Below are 21,210 nucleotides of genomic sequence, written 5' to 3'. Positions count from 1 at the left end.
CCTGGAACGTGTTCACATTGACCGGTCTTCACAAAAATCGATATACAGGTGTATTTATTATTAGGGCCCGAGCACTGATCAAAGGTCAGGTGAGACCCTATTGAAATTGTAAGGATTATTTATTATTATTCAGGCAAATGAATTGGCTTTTTGAGGGCTTTACCATGCTCAACTTCTTACCAAAATTTGCAGAAAGTTAGAAAGTGGTGAAAATGTACGTATTCTGAAGGAATTTTCAATGGGCGTCGCAAAAAGGCTCAACGGTGCCCCCCGAGACCCCTGGAACGTGTGCACATTGACCGGTCTTCACAAAAAATCGATATACAGGTGTATCATGACCAGACAAACAAAAAAGTCTTTAGGTGCAATTGGAAAAACACAACAGGAAGCCTGCTATTTTGCATTTAGTGGCCATTTTGGCCATATTCCACATTTTTACTTTGATGTACTTGTACTTAATATTTAGTTTTTATTTGACTGGAACCAGGCGTAGAAACATTTTAACAGGTTGCAGGGGCTTGAACTGATTTCAATCCAAGGCTAATTTCCAATCCCAGTCCCTCATTAGGCTTTCTTAATTTTAAAAAGGTTACAATATATTGTTAGAATAAAGTTATGAATTAATCCAACACCCCGAAAAGGACGGCATCAAATGAGAAAAGGAAATCATATGAAATTACAAAACATGTGTACAGCTAATTAATGAGCTTTTTCCAGAGGAATTCTCATGAGTTTATTATGCCATGATTCAGTGCTCACTGAGATACATTATAGATGTTGTCCTTGTAATGCAGTTTAGTGCCCATGTGATACTATGCAGCTCTAATGAAATGAACCAGGAGTGGGAACTTGACACATGAACTGGTTGGACTGGAGTTATCATTGTGATATTTTCACCTTGAATTCTAAGGTAAAAGCCTCATGTGCACTGGGGACCTGTGTGGTTTGACGCTGGATAAAAAAAGGGCCTGTTCTCACCCTCATCAAGGAGCAGGTCTGGAAAACACCAGGACACAAATACACCTTCTATATTGCTGTATATTTGTATTTCTTTATGATCCTTCACCCAAGTACTGCATGGAAATGAAACAAGTGCTTTGCCGAATACAAATGTGCCAAAAGACAATGAACAAGTATACCTGACGAATAAGTGCAGTTTTGTTAAGTTCTATTAGCAGAAACCAGTTGGCACCATAGACTGTACCAAGGTTCAGGAGCCCTTGCTGTTCTAGGGTAGTTGAATGTTGTGCCAATTTGTAATTCAACCTTTGCCTGCGTGGGTAAATATCACATCCTTTGTTGCTTTGTTGTTACGTAACAAGTTAAGACAAACGTTTTACTCATATCTAAGAGTTTCTCGTCTCTATGTTTTTGCGTCGATGTCGCGACACAGCCAACCCTGGGGGGGGGCGGGCTCTTTGCCGCCATAGGTCGTTGCTGTGATACGTCGCGGAGTGACATCGCCCCTGCTTCCGGTTCACTCCGCTGTGCGCAGACTCTGCTGCTAGTCACAGGAGCCACAATGGCGTTTGTAGTCTCCTTCAGATAGGGCTGTGGATTGATATTCAATCCACCAGCATCGTCCTAAATACAGGCCTGGCTGACTCCCAGAGCCATTGATAATAAACTGGAACATCTACTGCACACGAAAATATGATGATTTCTAATTCATAGTGAATTTATAGTGGATAAAAGTTACATTAAAGGGGAACATGTAAACAGAACCAACCGGGTCAAGTTTTCATTTTGTTCGAGACCCTTGTTTCTGAACGCAAACAGCGTGATTCTGTGGAATAAAGAGCTCCTTCACTAGGCTAGGCCGCGGACACGGACAGTCTCACTGAGGGACTTTTTCTTTTCCTGCCAGTCAGCTCGCTAGCTGCCGAGCATTAGCTCGCCGTGCTAGCTCCATTGAGACGGAGACGACACCACAAAGCTCCGATGTCCGCTCGGGATCTTTCTCATTCACTGACTAGTTCCAAGTACAAACTTCACAGCACCGGAGAACCGCGGTGGACATCTTGTGTTCCTGCCGTGCTGGCGACCTGGATGGAGTGAAGCCTCGCTGCGGAGGACTGGACGTGAGCGGCCTGCTGTGTGTTTGTTTCGTGTGTTTTTCACTTTCTGCTTAGTAACACTTGTTTGGGGAGAAGCTGCTTCTCTCCCGTGAATGCCCGGCCTGGACCGCCGAGGCCCAGCCGCAGGAGAGGCCCCGACGCCGGCGTGAGGGATGCCTGGGTCGGACCGACACCATGGGACCAAGAAGAAGTCGGACTCCGGCGTCAGCGGCGTGCCGAACCAAACCCCGGCCCCGAGTCGTGCCTCTGCGGGAGACATGGCGAGCAAAGGCGGCAAGGTGCAGTTAAAATCTCCCGTCCCCTCCTCCTCTAAACGCAAGAGACATAAATCTAACAAACATAATCGGGAGTCGACGGCCCACGATGGTTTTACCCTCGGCGAGACGGCGCCTCCTGGTGTCAACTCGGTGAAGCCTCTGGTGGAGTACGATGATATCAGCTCCGACTCGGACTCTTTCTCGGACCCGCTGTCCTCCAGGCCCTCCGAGAGGGGGGGCGGGGACAGGCTGGAGCTCTCGCCCGACTACGACAGGGACGACGTCGGCGGAGGAGGAGGAGAAGAAGGAGGCGAGAGCGAGACCAGGGAGCACAGGCACCCCCGGAAGAAGTCCAAGGACCCTAATAAACTCGCTGAATCTGGGAATGGGGAGCGCGGGTACAAGAAGAAGACCCTCAAAGACCGCGAGAAGGGGGCGTCCGTGAAGAGCAAGGAGAAGGCTGCCTCCTCGGCCTCCTCCTCGTCCCAGCGCCTGGTGCAGCCGGAGGCGGACTCGAAACGCGGGGAGCTGATGCTCTCCTCCCAGGTGCAGCCCGGAGCCAGCGTGGGCAGCACCACGTCCTCCACCTCCTCGTCCCGCAGCAAGGAGAGCGGCCGCTCGGGCAAGTCCCGCAAAGACCGGCAGCAGCGGAGGGAAGGCCGAGGGGAGGGCAGCCGCACCTCCTCCCAGAGGAGCCAGGGGACCAGGAGCCACCGGAAGTCCTCCAAGAGCCACAAGTCGAGCCCCAAGGGCAAGTCCTCGAGTCGGGGCAGCCCTCGTAGGAAGGGCACCAGCTCTGCTCTGTCGCCCAGTCCCCGGAGAGGGGCCGGCAGTGAGAGTCCACTGGGCAGCGGCTATGGTCCGCAGGGGGAGGACAGCTACTCCCGGCGGAGGGCAGCTCCGCAGAGCCCCGGTCCCTATGGGGACATGTCCCGCCGCAGCAGACAGAGATCAGACAGCCCCTATGGCAGCAGACACAGGTCCTCCAGCTACGAGAGGGACAGCAGCCCATACTCGAGGAGACGCTCCATCAGCCCTTACGGTACCCGCAGGTCCTCCAGCACCAGCCCCATGTCTCGGTGAGTATCTGCTGCAGGGCATGACCCTCTCCATATCTGTTTTGAAAAGTTAGATGGCTTACGCATACAGGAAGTGTACAATATCTGAGGCCTTGTTGGACATTTCTCTCTGCTAGTCCTTAAAGACACGTTGATCTATTATGATCCAGTTTATTTTTTAACGGGCCATTCAATTGAACCAGTTTACAGTCAGACACACCTGTTGAACATGAGTCCTTCAGCCTCCAGCAAACCATCTACTGTTAAAGAAAGCTGGCCGCAAGAGTCCCGATGAATTTAATGTTCTCCATGTCGAAATGGACCTAAATCTCACAACAGGCTTTTGTTGTATTTTTGCATTGTAAAATGTCAGTAAACTATAATCTTTGGTTTCATTCCATGCTACTGCAGAATATGATTTTAATTTATGATTACATTACAGTTTTAGATTAGATATAAACCACTTTTCTCTCAAAAGCAAATTGAAATTGGCTCTAAAAACCTGACACCTGTGGGTGAGATCCCTCAACATTTGTTTTTCAGGACATGTGTCCTCACATCACACAAAGCCTGTCCTAGTTTCAGTGTTTGGTTTACGTCAGTTACAAATTTACAGAGGACAGTGACCAGCAGAATAAAAATGCCTGTACATGTCTTCAGCATAACGTAAATGTTATTAACTTCCCTGCCTATTAATTGTTTTCTTACTTTGAGGAAAACAGTGGTAAATGTAAATTAGGAAGTTGGACAAGAAACAAATCGTACACCCTCAGTTCACTGTAAAGTTTTAAACCTAGTATAATGTGTATCTTGAGTGTCAACTGTTCCATCGTTAGCTCATTTATATATATGAACATCTCATGAACAACTGCAGGGTTTGGTTTTCATTATGTGATCAAGGGCTATTTTTTAGTTTGATGATGATGCTTGAAATGACCGACTCTACATATAAAAAAGCAAGCATCATGTCTATGTAATTGTTCATGACATTAAAAGAGATGTATTTGTTTTCTGCAGACGCTCAGGCCGCTCCAGGAGTCGCTCCCCTCTGCACTACTCTTCCTCTCGTCGCTCCTCATCTCGCTCTCGCACTAAGAGGCATACGTCCTCTGGAGCCGGGCCCAGTTCCCATAGCAGTCGGCCAGCTAGCCGCTCCCCTCCCACTTCCCGCCTTCCACTTAACTCCAGCCTGGGAGCAGAACTGAGCCGGAGGAAGAAGGAACGTCAGGCTGCTGAGGCGGCCGCTCGTGCCAGCGGCGCTGCCTCCCCTCTTCCCCCAGCACGTAAATCTACAGTCGTCCTCTCCTCACGGCCGGCTAAAGTCGAGGCTCCGCCGCCAGAAAGAGACTCGGCAGCAGAACCTCAGCCCACCCCACCTGCACAACCACCCCAGGACGTTCCTAGTGCTGAAGATCAAGTTTCTGCACCTCTCCCCTCTTCTTCCACCTCCTCCCCTGCACCTGCTCCTCCTCAACCCTCTCCTCCTGTGCCTCCTGGTCCAACCAACCAGATTCCACCACCACCGCCACCTCAGGCAGAAATAAGTATTCAGCCTCCTACACCCTCCACTACAACCCAGGCCAGATCGCCAGCTACAGTTCCCACCCGCAGCCCAGTCCGCCAGACCCCGCTCCACAAGACATCCACTCTGCCCCTCCTGCCTTTACCACCGGCACTGCTGGGAAATGCTCAGGACAGGTGAGGACACTCAATATCTCTTTCATGTATTGTAAGTTCTGATGAGCAAATGTTGTTATTGCTGACTTTTGTTTTATTTGTTAGGGATTTTTCCGTCCTGGACTCACTTTCCTTCGGCTACACTAACCTGCTGTGTTTAAAATTAATTTCACATTGTCACACAACAATAATGATATTGTATCAGAATTTTCAAAGGAGTATAGTATCGACAGGTGTGGTCTGTGACCAGCACTAAACCCCTTTGGGGGACTGTACCCCAACATTTCTCTGGGAAACCCCCGGGGTCCTAATTACAAAATATAGAGTAGAGGATAACTGATCTGATACGTGGATATATTTCACAGGTTAAAGAAGATAACATACCTCTGTGATTTTAAGCTCAGGCTCTGCCATACCGTTTGAGTTGCATGTTTTTTCCCGCACAGTTGATTTACCTTTGGCGGTGACCTGGGTGACAGTATGGTGATCACAATCTAAAGAACACCTTTTTAGATAAATAGGATTTCTGCTTTTTACTGTTTTAAACTGCAGCATTTTGTCTAAAACTTGTTTTCCCCCTTGTCAGTCCAAAGAAGTCCACCCCTCCTCATAGGTTATCTAGGAAGGAGAAGGAGAAAGAACATCGCAGCCGGCCATCACTCATCGACCTTCCATTACCACCCACCTTAGCTGGAGCTGACTCCTCCCCCCCACAGTCCCCCATCCGCCAGGCTCCTCCGCTCCCCCAGACAGTCCTTAAGAAGAGACCAAAGTCAGTTTCCTTTATTACTCCCCTTTGTCCTATCTCTTTTTCTGCTTAACCCACACCAAAGTCTGAACTGTTTTTCTTGTTGATGGTTTCCAGGATTTGCTGCCCGCGATACGGTGAGCGCAAACACAACCAGAGTGACTGGGGCAAACGCTGTGTAGATAAATTCGATATAATTGGCATCATAGGGGAAGGCACTTATGGTCAAGTGTACAAGGCCAAGGACAAAGTCACTGGTAAGGGAATATTAGCTGGAATTAAGTCACTATACCACTTAACTTGTGTCACAGAGCAAATGATCATATCTGGTTCTCTAAATGCCCAGGTGAGCTGGTGGCTCTGAAGAAAGTGCGATTAGACAATGAAAAAGAGGGATTCCCGATCACAGCCATCCGAGAGATCAAGATCTTGCGGCAGCTCAAACACCGCAGTGTCGTCAACATGAAGGAAATCGTCACCGACAAGCAGGATGCACTTGACTTTAAAAAGGACAGAGGTAAGAATGATCCTTTACAGGACTGGTTAATATGGAAAATATGGAGCTGAACCTTTTGAAAATTTTAGGGATTTTTTTTTTAACTTCTGGCTATAATCTGCGATAACGTATCATACAGCTGCTATGTTCAACATCCGGTTGAAGACAGACCGGCAACATGTTTGAAAGAAGAGTCATCTTGACGCGGGTTTTCTTTAACTGCTGTTGTGCACGTTGCTGGGCTACAGTTAGAAGCACACAATAATTGATTACATTAAAACGATAAAAACACTTAGCAGTTTTCATAGCGAAATAGAGGTCATGGCCTAAAAGATGATCCTGTGCATCGATTTGTATTTAAGTTAAACTATTACAGTTAAAACATCCTGAGAAATATTTGAAATGCGTGTGCAATAACACACACTCTGCCTCATGTGTTTGCCTTTCACACATGAAGAACAGCAACATCCGGTCAAACGTGTTAATACACTAGGAAATATCTGGAGAGTCATGGCAAAGGGTGGGGTACTAGGGAGAGGAAGGGCGAGATATATTAATTCCACTGTAGAGATCATGTGTGTTTGTTTACAGCACATTGACACCGGTGAAGGTCCTTATCTTTGTCATCTTTATCTGATTATTGTACGTAAGAGGCTCCTCTTCTTCACCCTGAGATACATTCTCTTGAGTTTTTAACTAGTCGGGTGACAGGAGAAACTCTGGATAAAGTCTGGAGCCTCTCACTCTGTCATAGTACATTCTCAGCCCCTCCAGATAATGTCTAAAAGCAGTCTTAGAGGGACAGACACACCCCTAGTTAGGGCTCGGCGATAAAACAACAAGGATAATTATCGTGATATAACTTTTCCTGGATAGAAATATAAGTCTTGGTTGATAGCATGTTGATAGAACTCATTCTATCCATGTTTTGACAGACAACATGAATAGCCAATGATGAACCAATCATGTTGCTGGAATAGAGTTACAGCCCCTTCACATTAGGAGCACAGAGTGTAGGACGAGCACATATGCTTATATTTGGGCTCCTGCATAGGGGTGGACGACACTGTATCGATGCAGTGACTCGACATAATGATTCATGGTTTCCTGTTTTAATGGTTTTCCAACGCTGAATAATTATAACCGCTGCTTCAGGATCAGGACAGATGCACATTTAAGTTCTGGTTGTCCTGTGTCAGTCTCTCTGAGTCTGCTTTCTCCTCCCTCCTCCTTTGACCTGCTCTCACTTAACACTTTAACAATAAACACCATCACTGATCACAAGTTATTAGGACACGTATAAGACTGATGTTTACTTTGTGTTTGATTGATTTTATCCAGAGTTTGAGACACATGTTTAAACCTGCTACAAAGCACGAGACTTAACGTGACACGCACAGACAGGACATCAGAGTTAAACTGACCGGAACAATCTGGTGTCATAATCAGACATCGATTAATAACTAAATACATGTGATCTTACCTCAGTAATTTTTACAAGAGTAAAACATTCTCATAAATAAACAAAAATAGACAAATATTCTTTTAAGGTGCAGAATGTAGAAAATTAACTGTACTTAAACTGCACTGATATTGTATGATTATCATGATGAAGTATATGCATTTTCTTTATGATTCAAAATAATTAACTTGTCCGCATAGTTTGCGGAGGCTGGCCTTGCTGGTACTAACAATAACTTCATTGTGGAACCCTCAAACAGAGGTTCATAAAGGGCTGCTGCTACTCGCTGGCTGAAGTGTGGACAAGAGGGAACTTCGTAACGGTGCCTTATTACTTTCAGTGTATATATGGAACCCTGTGCTCTCAACAACAGAACTTTCACATGTCCGCTGCTATAAAAACACAGGTCGGCATGTTCGATGTGCTACCAGCTACATATCCGATAGCAGTTGCGTAATGTCGGCCCACAGCCCTTGAACGATCCTCTTGCCTACAGCACATGCAGTCCTTCGTAAAAGTTGTCCCTCAGAATTGAGACTTACACAAATAAGTTCCGCATGTGTACTTGCTGCATTCGTTCCATACACTTCTGTGCCAAGCTGAAAAGCCTGTACAGAAATTTTTTGTTTGTGATACGTGTACCGTTAAACTAATACTTGATTATCAGTTTGTGTGTGAAGAGAGACAGAGACACACACTCGCCTACAGACAGAAGTTATTCCCGTTAACGCAACACAGTGTTTTAACTTCTTTTTGCAAAAGAAGCAACGTTCTTTGTACAAACACTGTCAAATAAGTTGACATTTGAATTTAATAATATAAACTATTAAAAACCAGCACTATTACCTCAGATGGAATTGCTGTGGTCACAATGTTGCAGATGTGTTTGCTTCATGCGATTAATGATTTACCCTTTAAATTGATCTTAAATGTATATGAATATTGTAGCTTGCTGTTCACACAACAGATCAATAGTTTCAGTAAAACCCCTGTCAGGAGCTCTGAACTTCTGAGAAACAAAAGTGAAGTAGGTGTTCATTTTCTGGTCAAAGTACAGAGCAACCTTTGCGTCACATGTCCACATTTCAAGCCTCCAGACTCTATTATTGTGTCAACATTTCCCTCCACTAGGGAGGTTATATTATCTTTACTGTTTGTCGGCAGGATCTAATATACAGATTTTAAAAAACAAAACATGATAGAGGGGGGGGGGGGTGTATGGGCCAAGGAAGAACTTGTTAACTTCTGGGCCAATGGTTTAAAGGGAGAGATTACTTCACATCGCGAGATTGCGTTTTTTTTTTTTTTTACGACATTGTCACCAATTTCCAAGGGAAGAATTCATGGATCTTAATGAAAGAATCGGGCACATTTAGCCGAGTGATGTCTACGTGGTGTGTAAAATGTGTTGCTGCTTACTGGGATTAATAGGGACTGTTGGGCCTTGAAGGAAGTATGCATTCTGAGTGCCATTCTAGTTGTGTCTCTGATTTCTCGGTGCACATTCCCTCTGTTTTAGGTGCTTTTTACTTGGTGTTCGAGTACATGGACCACGACCTGATGGGCCTGCTGGAGTCGGGCCTGGTCCAGTTCTCCCACGAGCACGTCCGCAGCTTCATGCGGCAGCTGATGGAGGGCCTGGACTACTGCCACAAGAACAACTTCCTGCACAGAGACATCAAATGCTCCAACATTCTGCTGAACAACAGGTGAAGAGCACACACACCAGGAACAATGTGCTGCATGAGGACAAAGAGTTGTGGTGCATTTGCTGTAGCCATCACAGGGGAAATTTGACTAATCATTTTTGCCTACAGGTTTACTTTGGTTGCAGCATTGCCCACCCCAGCTACTGAGAAAGTGTTCAAATGCAGCTGCAGTTAGTAAATTTGCAGGGTTTAAACTCAAGACCTTAAGCAGTCGAATGCCAACTTTGATGATCAGATTACAATTGTTTTTAGGTGCATCCGCAGCAAAGCCAATTACAGTGCTACTAATTTAATGATGTACAACAACGGAGTACAGCAAGTTCTCACAGATGGTTGTTTAGCACAGTTCTGCATCCAAACTGCAAACATGACAGGATGCACGAGGAAACTGAGCTAAATGAGCTGCGGAAGCTAAAATGCAAATAAAGAAACAAAATAAAATGTGGGTTTGGGATTTAATGGAGCATTTAGAGCCATGCTGTGGTTGTCGTGCAATTACTGGCCATTGTTGTGCTGCACTTGGGGTTTGGACATTTGTGAGAAAAGATGTGTGGACAAGGCAGCAATTTATATATTCTTTTGGCTTTTACCTTCTGAAAATGCCCTGAACATATTTTTTAATAACTTGGATCAGACCATGGATATGCCAAGTAAAGCCACTTTTCCAATGGTCAAAAGACCTACTTGCATCTGTCTTTTGTGTGCCTTGGACAAATGACTCTGCAGTAGACGCAGGTTTTAATCTGCTCTAGATCCAATTGGCATTGATAGAAATGTGACTCCTGGGTGAACCTGCAAATTTGGCAAGAGAGCAAGTTGAGAGATCTCCTCAGGATTCGGTACGTTCACGAGGTTGAACATGACGCACCGGGGTAAGAACCAGAAAGACAAACTCCTATTGGCAATGGAAGTGAAGTTGAGGAGGATTTACCCTCATTTGAAAAAAACTGCTTATTCTGGAGTATAAGAAATTTAGGGCTAGATATTTTTGGACCGAGCATGTTTTCTTTGGTACTATTTTCAAAGATTTTTAATATCTGTGTTTCTTTGTCCAGAGGTCAGATCAAACTGGCAGACTTTGGATTGGCCCGACTTTACAGTTCAGAGGAAAGGTAAGACAAGAGTTTATTTTATCATCTTTGTACATATATGCAACACATGGAGACCTCATCTGCGTTGACGTTATAGTGAATGTGTGATTAAGTGTTGATGATGATCGAAGCAGTAATAGGACCTCATGAGTTTATTTATTTTTACAATGACTGCCCACTAGATGGGGCTGTTTACCCTTCAGAGAGGCCCTGGTTAATTAAAGCTGAGATGATTAGGGCGCACAAGTGCTTATGCAGAGTCTCACTTCGGGCTGGGCAATGAAACAATAAAAATTATCATAATATAATTTTTATTACAAGCATTATAACAAGTATTGGGTATATGTGTTGTGATATATTGCTAATGCATTGTGTTAGCATAGTGAGGAGGTATAACACACAATTGATTGACTTCAGATTTGTAAAATGTTAGCTGTTTATCAATTGTTTGTCATGCTCATAAAATGGTTTAAAACCACAACCTACACTCAGAAGCGGAAAACTGTCTTCAACCCTAAAAGAAATAACAATGTGACATTTATTGTGATATCGACTAATGTGAACACTTTTATCTTGATGTAATTTTTGCCACACAGCTTAGCCAGGGTCTCACTTCGTCTCCTCTTTCCTTGCACTCAGCCGGCCGTACACTAACAAAGTCATCACACTATGGTACCGCCCCCCCGAGCTGCTGCTGGGAGAGGAGAGGTACTCTCCAGCAATTGATGTTTGGAGCTGTGGGTGAGTAAGACTGACGCAGCTGAACGTCCATCACTGCCACTTTATTTCTTCTTTTACAAATACATCCACACTTCTCAGTCCTCACGTCTCATTTTCTTCATGAACTTTTGAATTTGAGTTTCCTTTGGGAGTAATGGGTCCTTTATATTAATATATGTACATTTCAATGTATTTTGGTGGGGCAATCTTTCATTCAAATAAATCCAATTTTTTTTTTACTGGAATTTGACTATGGAAATTGATTGGATTTTGATTTTAAAATTGTATCATATAGGCTGTGAGCACTATTTCAATTTGCAATTCGATATATTTCGCTATCAAAGAAAATGCATAGATGACTCTTTCTTGAAAATGCAAACTTATAAACTAAGACTTATCAGGTCTGTTAATAACAGAGGTTTTATACTTAGAATGCACATTTCTCACCGCCTCCACATTATCTGTCATGGCTCAGGTGTATTCTGGGAGAGCTCTTCACAAAGAAGCCCATCTTCCAGGCCAACCAGGAACTTCTGCAGCTGGAGCTCATCAGGTCTGCTAACACGACATCTCCAGTGATAAAGTCTGTTCCAAATGTCAGACCCCCAATCTCCTAACCCCACATCTCCTAACCCCACATCTCTGTCCTTCAGCCGTCTGTGTGGCAGCCCCTCTCCTGCAGTGTGGCCTGACGTCATCAAACTTCCCCTCTTCAACACCATGAAACCCAAGAAGCAGTACAGACGGAGACTACGGGAAGAGTTTGCCTTGTATGTTGCTGCGCTTCATCAAAGTCGCTGATGTGATCCACTCGCTGCCTGTTTCTGCGATTTACAAATCTCTCCTCCCAACCTAGTCTACCTAGTCCTGCCCTGGAACTGCTGGACCGAATGCTGACCCTTGACCCTGCACGACGCTGCTCAGCAGAAACTGCACTCACCAGTGACTTCTTGTGTAATGTGGAGCCCAGCAGGATGCCGCCACCAGAGTAAGCAACTTATGGTCTATGTCTTCATAATATTAGATTATCTAAACTCTCCCTTACACCACATACAATTAACATACTGACATTTATTAATCTACATGTTATTTGATCCATCTTTTTTACTGGGAATCCTTTTTGTTTCTTATATATGTCTGTTTTGTCTTTCCTAATGTTTGGTATGTCTGCCCACTCTGTTCCTAGTCTTCCTCACCATCAGGACTGCCACGAGCTCTGGAGTAAGAAGAGGCGGCGTGCGCGTCAGAGTGGGGTGCCCGTAGAAGTGCCTGTGCCCAAAGTGCCCAGTAAAGATGCGTCGGGGGCGGCTGGCGGAGAGAACAGCCGGTCACAACCCAGCCCGGCTGGAGCCCCTCCGCCTCCGCCAGGAAAACCGCCCTCCACAGCTAACCTAGAGAGTGAGTTGTCAGGTAATGCATACCTCTCAGCAGAAATGCACTTACATAGTTGTTTGAAATGTATCAATATTTGACTTTGGCACTTAAAAAAAACATGGGACATTTTCCGATCTGGGTAACATTGATAGAACATTCAGCCATAAAGGAAATGTTCAGGTTCAATTCATATTAGGGCTGCTTGATAGATCACCTTCATCATCATGTGAGCATGTGCAGTGTCAAGTTAGGCAAATTACACATCATTTAATTTACTCAGATTTAAGGGTTCTTGGAACTCGTGTGTGCCTAGTGAGACGTGCAGACTGTGTATGAGCACCAAACTATGTCATCACATTCATTCTTCGATCTCTTCATCAAACAAGAAAAGCCGGTTCGGCCACGACCAGTCATCGACCTGAAACCGAGCAAGGACCCGGAGATAAGGAATCCAGTTGTGTGGAATTGTTTTTGTAATGGAAAAGATGATGTTGATCAAAAACAGTTTTTCAAATGGTCATGTGGGGAAATTTCTATCAACCACAGAAAAAATATACAATTCCATTGTTTTCCTCCAATATCGTGTATAATCCTTTGATAATATATCAGGATTTTATGCCTTTATTTACTTCTCTACTGTTGATGTCAAATAGAGTAGCTGGCCAGATTTGACCTGGGGATTTTGTGATTGGATGATCACCCACCCCCCCAATCATAGCAGCATTTTGATTCTCAGCAAAGCTGCATTATGTAGAAATAGTAGAGAACCCTGACATACAGTAGCACTGCTTGAATGTGAATTGCCATTTTGGGCTATGTAAATTTAGTGTTTATGGACCTTTTGTTTGGCTCTGTGCTGCATTGTCATGTACGTGTTGTGGCTGTGTGTGTGTGTGTGTGTGTGTGTGTTCAGGCCTGGGAGCTGTGGCAGAGCAGTTGAACCAGACAGAGATGGCAGTACTGCTGAACCTTCTCCAGGGACAGACGGACCTCAGCCTCCCGCAGGTAGCCCAGCTCCTCAACCTCTCCAACCCAGAGACACTCAGCCAGACGCTGTCTGCCCTCAGCGAGGCGTCCGACCACCAGGGGGCTCAAGAGGACCAGGCCCAGCCTGCAGCAAGGTCCCAGCCCCCGGAGCCGCCTCCCGAACCCCAGGAACCCTCACCGACACCCGGAGAGCCTCCGCTCAGCCAGGAAGACCAAGCAAACCTGCTAGCTCTCATTTTGGGTCACATCATTAAGCCTCAAACCGAGGGTGAAGGCGACGAGAGCAATGGCGTCCAATCAGAGGAGGCACTGTCGCGCGGTTCCTCCGCCTCTACTACTGATCGCAAGGGCAAGTCTGGGTTTAGTCTTTAGAAGGTGGGAGAAAAGAAGGGGGGTGAAGCAAGGTTCAGGTGAAAATCACTGGGGACTGCAAGAATGAGAACTGAGCAGTGAACACAGAGAAGCTGACACTCAAGGTTCCTATATACTCAAATTAATTATATAAGAATACTTGACTAGATCAAGAATTATAACCAACTGAATTGGGCTATAAGAATTATGAATCTCCCTCCCCTTCCTTTATCCCTGACATTCCTGAAAACACCCCCACACACCCTCGTCCCTCCCGACATGAAAGAAAACATGCAGATGAAAAAGCTGGTGAAATGTCTGTCTGGTGTTTATCTTCATGTGACCCTGGTAACCAGTTAAAGGTTTGGTGCACACGGGCCATCACTTCCTGGTGTACCCCATAAACCAGAAGAAACTGTAGTTATCTTCATTTCAGTAAAAAGAAAGGTTCACACTGTATTTCTTCTCTCCACATCTTCCCCCTCTTCCTCGTTACCTCCTCACAGTCCTCGTTTCTGTATCTGTCCCATTTCCACATGTTTTTTCTTCCTCACTTCATTTTCATTGCGCAGCAGGTATCATGGATCCTTCACAGTCGAACATGTTGCTTTAAACGGTCTGTAATGTCAGCCTTTTTATGAAGAAAGTCTAATAAATTATCAAGTGACAAATAAATGCTTTGAATCTTTAGACCTCACCTGCATGTGTTTCTTTAACTTTTTGGTTTGTCACACATTTTTGTTTTTCCCTCCCCCAACTGTTCACTCTGACTCATATTAGTTTAAATACGTGTGATTAGTAAGTTGAATAAAACTTGCTCTGCTGCTGACACTGGAATGGTAACGGTCCTGTTTTCTTCTGGTTATTTATGATCTCAAGGCTGTGAAACCCTCTCAGCCTTGGTTAACTGTACCCTGCTGTAGTTAAAATCAAAATCACTAACTAGCCATTTTTAATACTTAACACTGTCCCAGATAAGTCACCCATCCTGTTTATCCAGCTGTACGTTCCCTTTAAGTTTTTCTCACGTGGTTCCCATCATTTTACTTTCATTTAAGGCAGCAGAGTCTGACGTTTTCCATCAGAGTAAAAAACATTGGAAAAACAGGACTTTTCCTCCATGTCACAGATTTACTGCACCTGAAAAGTCACGCCCGTTTCTATAGCTTTCATGTGGCAAATATATGGAACTTGTTTTGGAAATCTGAATATTTTAAAGCATGTACCGTGCAAAAATTACACTGACTGTAGGGTCACAAAACAGTTTATGTAAGCCCATATCATTGGTATGAGGATGCACTCAAAGCACTCTGCCCTCCCTCTTGTGTTGAAGGCAGGAACACCACTCTTAACTTCACCTTCATGTCGGGCCTGTTGGACAGAAACACATTTTAACTTCACTGAAAGTTAAGCTGTAGAGAGATGTTAAAAAGAAGGTTTAATGTAAAGACAATCCACATTGTGTTGACATTAGTCTTCATATGCCACATATGCCTTGATACCTAACTGTGTCCTCTGTCCTGTTTGGTCCCTTCAGACGGTGCAGTGTCAAAAAAGAAACCACCCGGTGCCAAGCAGGTGTCTCAGCCTGGTGAGCAGCGTCCACCCTCTCCACCTGGGCCGCCTCCATCAGCTCTTCCCCATGGAAACGCTCAGCAGGCCGGTTCAGAAACCCAACCGAGCCAGGCCATCAGCCCCGCCATGGCAGCCGCCTTGCTCCAGCTCATCTCTCAGCAGGACTCGGAAGCTGGGGCCTCTCAGGGCGGCAAGGACCCCTCTCCAACTGTGGAAGCCGTGGCCCGGGGTCGGTCCTCTCCATCCTGGGCTGCCGACTCTCCGCGCAAGCCCTCTGCTGCAGCCGAGGCCCCGGCGGGACTGGTGACTGCTGCGCCGACCAGTGCAGCACAGTTCCCCAAGGACCAGGACCTCCGCTTTGCCCACGGAGCCGCCCGCTGACCCTCAGACCCTCAGACCCTCTCGAGTGAGACACAGCCAGGGATCATGGGATGGCTGCTGCAGTCGTGACCCGAAGTGACAGACAGAGGGAGAGCGCAGGTAGTGGAAGCTGAATCAAAGATCCTGAATATGAATGTCTTGACAGAAAGAGATTTAAGGGCCTTGTCAGGTACGACCACGAACACCACTGCCCTGTGAACGAGCTGACATGTTGTTGTGGGGGGTGCTCCGACCCGGGGTTGATCTGACCTTTACCAGTCCCGCTCAGGACTGTCACCACCTGCAGTCCCTTGCTCTTTCCCTCCCCACTGAAGGTCTTGCCTCCAATGAAAGTTAAGCTTCCAAATTGAGTGCCGTGCAGCTGGCGCTCGACTTTGAAAGCAGCTGTGATATCCCCCTTCCTCCCCACCCCCCCCTAAACAAATGATTGTCGTGTCCACTGCAGTGCCCACTTTTAACAAGGTTATCAGTGTTTTGGGGAATTAAGTAATTGTCCGCTGCTCTGTGATGGAGGGGCGTCTGTTGAAGATGAAGTTACAATGGAACGTTTGGGTAGATTGAAGGCTGTGAGGACCGTGTTGAACCTCCATGCTGGCTGCCCCCCCCCCTGCTTTCAGCCTGTGCCTCCTTTAGTGACCCCCAGCGACCCCTGAATGATCTCGGCCTGTAGCAAGGATGTTTCGGTTAAGATTCTGCTTTGGATGTCACCTACAACAGTGCACATCTCCAAGGCTGCACTTTTCTTTTTTTTATCCCCCCCACCCCATGACATATTCAATCATCGATTCAACTGAACTGCAACGTGTTTTCCGCCCACGTAAAGATTTTCCTTCTTTTACATACAGGAAACTTCTATGTCGTAACAAACCTAAGATTGTAGTGATCATGTCAATGTCTGAATTATGAATTCAACCACTCCATTTAAATGGACTGCTCCGTAATACACATGCTACTCTGCTAGTTAAAGTATAAAGCTAGAAACACACACACACACTCAGAAACTGAATTTAACTGGTGGGCCCTGAAAGCCTCTTCTAACATGTCTGTCCCTTGCCTCCCTTCCAACGTGTGCAACAAAAGATTCTTTCTTTCTTCCTTTTTTTGGTGCGATTATTTTCTACATTAAGAAAATGATCCACTCTAAAAAAATTAAATAACGGTCCATGGTTCTGTTTCCATATTTTGCTTTGGAAAAGGAAAGGGAGGAGAAAATGATTTCACGTGTATGTAAAAAGCAAAACAATATTTTGTAATATGTGTATTCTTGGTTCGGTTTATTAAAGGAAGCTATGTGACCAGTTGAATCGTCTCTCCTGGCGTTTCTGAATGTTTGTTTTCCGAAGCGGCCACTAGATGGCAGGCATTCACTCACGCTGCAGCTCGAACTGCTCAAAGTCCTCTCGGTTAAATCTGACTGAAGTGAAGAGCCGCAGAATGAGCCAAGTTACACGTCAGGTTTTCAGTATCTCGTATTAACTCCTTAGATCTGGTAACTCATCTCTGCTCATTTCCACTTCACAGGATACTCGGAATAAAGACATTAAGATCAAGGGGAAATCATTGATCGTACAAGAGGCCCAGGTAAATTCAATCTGAACTAAAAGTGCACATGATTCATATTCAGAAGTTAAAAAAAGCTACAAGAATCAATCAAAATTCTGCATAATTACCGAATGAACATGGAAAAGGTTTGATAAGGGTAGACATTTGTATTTGTTTTGATTTATTCTTTTGCATTTGAATCAAAGGTGTTTTTGTCCTTATTTAAGATTTGATTTTTTGAAATAAACCGTCTGGATCTGGTCAAACTGTTTTAAAGAACAAATGGTTGGCAGCTCACTGTAAACAACAGAGACACATGTGGCAGACCGAAATGTATAGTTACATTATTACTGTGAAATGCAGTTGGTTTTATATTTGTTTTCCTTCCCACTGCCTGGTATTTGAAGTCTATTTCTACAAGATGGATGGATGGATAGATGGATAGATAAACTGCTCCCGAAGGAAATTCAGTGATGTAGCTTGAGCCAGACAGTAACACAAAGTGCTTCCTGTGCGTCTGTCGCATTTGTGTCCATTCCTCCACCAAGCAGGTTGATCTCTTTATGAAAAATCCTGACAGGCAGACAAGGATCATAAACTTCAGATTGGCAAAGGCAGACTGGCTGTGTGTGTGAGAGTGTGTGCATGCTTTTGTGTGTGTCTGCACGCATGCACGTGTGTGTTTTGTGTGCTAGGAATGGCCTCATGCACACCCAGACCCGTTCCTCACTTGGCAGCGTTTCAGAGCCGCTTACCCCTCTGGCCCACCAAGCAGCTGAGCCCTCTGGGTGAGAGATCCTTTCAGAGTGGAGGCGGTGGGAGGCTCACCTGCCCTCTAGCACAGGCTCAGTGTGAATGAGATGGGATGCTGCAGTTTGTGTGTGTGTACATGTGTGTGTGTGTGTGTGTACATGTATGTTTCTGTCTGATGCTTGTGCCTGTCGGGACTCCAAATAATAGTGAATGTGCCCGGAGGGAATTTCCAAACGAGAAGTAGTGGGCATTGCCAGTGCCAAGTCACAGAGACTAGACGAATAAATCAGGACTGAGGAGTGAAGGGAGGGAGGTGCACGAGGCTGTGCCATCAATCAGAAAGGCACCTTATGGGGAATGCCCATAAATGTGCCACGCTGCCAGTGTGAAGCACGCACTCGCCATGGCAGAGACTGCATGGCGGCAGCGGCATTCAAAGACGGAGCCTCCATTTTGGATGCCGTCGCTTGACTGTCAGCTACAGCGATTGCTGGTAGACGTCCAGACAAAAAGGGAATTGATTGACAGTCGGTTTCAGTCAGTTTATGCCAAATTTTATTCATGAAAGTGTATTTTTAATATCGCCGCTTGGTCCAATTATCGAGTGCAAGCGGAAAATTTTGGAATCTGCAATATACGTTACCATGATCTCAACAGTTGGATACCTTTTCTCTTGCGTGTGAAATCTGGCAGCCCTGGAACAAATAGCAGCTCCGTTTTAAAGATTGTGTAAAATGACGCACCCGGCTCTCGCATCACACAAAGGGGCGAACAGGTTTGTGTAGCCTTATGGTGAAATACACAACCACCCACTAGACAAAAATGCTGATAAATTAAGAGCAAAGGAAATCTCTCAACTGTTGCCAGCAGTTAGTTATATTTCATTTTTTCCTCGGTCTAGGGACCTGGAGGATGCTCCAACTTTCGAAGCTGCAGTTTTCATTGTCGTGTTAATGCGTCTGCGCCGGCGACTGACATAGCCAGAGGCATTTTGTTTTTCCCATACATCCATCTGTCCGTCCGCCATGAGGGAATCCCTTCAGATTTGGCGAAAATGTTGGCTCAGGCTGAACCGGTTAGATCTTGGCGGTCAAGGGTGAAGGTCACTGCACAGCACATGTTTTTGCCCATGACGTCAAAATATTCAGGCATTGTCATCGGGCGCCATGTTTTCATTTGCAAACTCGCTCAGGGTGGAGAGAGACAAAGACGATCACGTGCAAACCGAGACGATGAGGGTGATGGACAAGCGGGCAAACGCAGAGCGGCTGTGAGAAATGTGATCCCACACTTTTAATTTCCAGCGTGAGGAAACATTTGAGTCACTCAAACATTAACACACAAACAGTATTTTAGATTAAGATAGTGATTTAGATTTATTAACTCATCGCAGCATTAACATTCCACAGTGGGAGTCACGAGATGTGACTGATGCAGACAAAAAACATTAACTATGGGCTCGGCAGCTGAGCTACTCCATAAATTCCATCATTCACTTTTATTGTTCTTGCAAGTTAGTGCGATAAATTTCTTTATTTGATTTGGATGTGAAACAAAAACAGGATCCGTGCTAGTCTCTTCGTTAGTGAACTCTTTAAAAACAAGTTGTATTTCTTGCTCTAAATGCCCAGGTAATGTATGGGTTTGTGTGCTTTGTGTGTGTGTGTTTGTGTGTGTGTGTGGTAGCTCCTTTGTGCAGTGTAAATCTGGGCCGCTGCTGTCTCTCGGAGCCGTGCTACGGGTTTGATGTTGAGTTTGATGACTGAGGCTGTTTGATCAGTGACTATGTGTAAACTCAGTGAAGAGGGACTGGGACTCCCACAGTCCCACATCTAAGACAGACACAGACACACACACAGTGATCATTTAAAGCATGATTTAATATACAAACATGTCCAACATCACATTAACAGTTGAAAATGTGTGTTTTTGTCATAGTTTCTGCATTTCACCCTTCTTGTTGAGCCACTTATCACAGGGAAAAAACCGATTTAATTATGAATGCATCTTGGGTGGTGCAGCAAATTGTGCTGTCTTCATCAGATCCCTCCTTTTGTCTTCTATCAGACTCAATTTTAATGTCAGTCATTTCGTTTATGGCTACATCTTTATTTATGAAATATCTGAAAATTGATTGACTTTAGCCCAGCAGCTGATGTATGCTTTACTGCTGCAACAGCATGCTTTATTGATGCCATAACACCAGCTCCGTTTCTTCCCGTTTTTATAGTTTTGTGAGAAACTGCTGTCACACACACTCGTTATTTCTTGATTGCTCAACAGCAGTGAGACCAACCCAAGAGTTTTTTTTATTTATTTTTTAGGAGTCGGCCTGACGACACAGATGTGGGCTGTTTTTTTTATGTAAAGTCACTGGTGTCAGGTCATGAAATGAGAATAATGACTGTGGTTGGTGTAAATTCCACCTGCACTGTGGAGTTTGATTTGTATCTGCTCCGTCAATAATCGATATTAGTGCAGAAAGAGTTAAAAACGGAGGATGTGCTGACTTCTAAAGACAAATCTCTCTCTGACCTTTTCACAGACACGTCACCCTCTCTGCATGAGGCTGCACCTCGGTGAACCCGAGCACTTTTGCGAGGTCTCATCTCATCGCTGATTCAATTCGACTACCAAGGCAAGATTATTGTCTCTCTCACTCCCTCTCTCCCTCTCTCTCTCTCTCTCTCTCTCCTTCTCTGTCTGTGTGTGTGTGTTGACGTTGCCGCTTTAAGGGCAGAGGGGCTGCTGGGAAAGCAGTCAGTGAGGGTGGTGGAAGAGGAGGGGGGGGGGGGGCCCTGCAGGACCATTTGTGCTGAAGCTCATTTGCGCAGCGACACTTAATTGGCTACAACAATTAATTAATGTGTTGGAAAGTTGGCACAAAAAGTTCATTTAAGAGGGTTTTAATAAGCAATTAGGAGGAAAAGCAGCGAAGAGGGGGAATTGCT

At 45.2% G+C, this 21,210-nt stretch overlaps 1 protein-coding gene across 4 annotated transcripts; it reads left to right on the top strand.

The window, feature by feature from the left end:
• The first annotated feature begins 1,499 nt into the window (after positions 1-1,499).
• On the top strand, positions 1,500-20,884 carry cdk12 (cyclin dependent kinase 12). 4 transcript variants are annotated; one of them, XR_009683023.1, is made up of 16 exons: positions 1,500-3,414; positions 4,411-5,091; positions 5,657-5,842; positions 5,936-6,075; positions 6,165-6,335; positions 9,296-9,485; positions 10,541-10,597; positions 11,216-11,317; positions 11,772-11,849; positions 11,950-12,066; positions 12,153-12,284; positions 12,483-12,706; positions 13,584-14,006; positions 15,546-16,063; positions 17,486-17,545; positions 20,805-20,884. XR_009683023.1 is itself a non-coding variant. In XM_061089558.1 (14 exons), exons 1-14 carry the CDS (start codon positions 2,231-2,233, stop codon positions 15,962-15,964), a joined length of 4,092 nt encoding a protein of 1,363 aa, XP_060945541.1. In that variant the 5' UTR covers positions 1,500-2,230; the 3' UTR covers positions 15,965-17,255. The 4 variants fall into 4 exon arrangements, 2 of the variants coding, with proteins under 2 accessions (XP_060945541.1, XP_060945540.1); XR_009683024.1 differs by lacking the exon at positions 17,486-17,545; XM_061089558.1 differs by lacking the exons at positions 17,486-17,545; positions 20,805-20,884 and having other exon boundaries at positions 12,483-12,694; positions 15,546-17,255.
• The last annotated feature ends 326 nt before the right edge of the window (positions 20,885-21,210 follow it).

The sequence above is a fragment of the Limanda limanda genome, chromosome 17 (assembly GCF_963576545.1).
Source record: "Limanda limanda chromosome 17, fLimLim1.1, whole genome shotgun sequence".
In the NCBI taxonomy this organism is placed as follows: Eukaryota; Metazoa; Chordata; class Actinopteri; order Pleuronectiformes; family Pleuronectidae; genus Limanda; species Limanda limanda.
The sequence above is the reverse complement of the archived record's forward strand: the minus strand, read 5'-3'. Positions and strand labels throughout refer to the sequence as shown.

Bases quoted from the DNA above. Each gene is read 5' to 3' on its own strand.
- cdk12 (XM_061089557.1), top strand. From the start codon at position 2,231: ATGCCTGGGTCGGACCGACACCATGGGACCAAGAAGAAGTCGGACTCC. The intron at 6,336-9,295 runs GTAAGAATGATC...CCTCTGTTTTAG, and splicing joins TGACTTTAAAAAGGACAGAG to GTGCTTTTTACTTGGTGTTC. The intron at 11,318-11,771 runs GTGAGTAAGACT...GTCATGGCTCAG, and splicing joins ATTGATGTTTGGAGCTGTGG to GTGTATTCTGGGAGAGCTCT.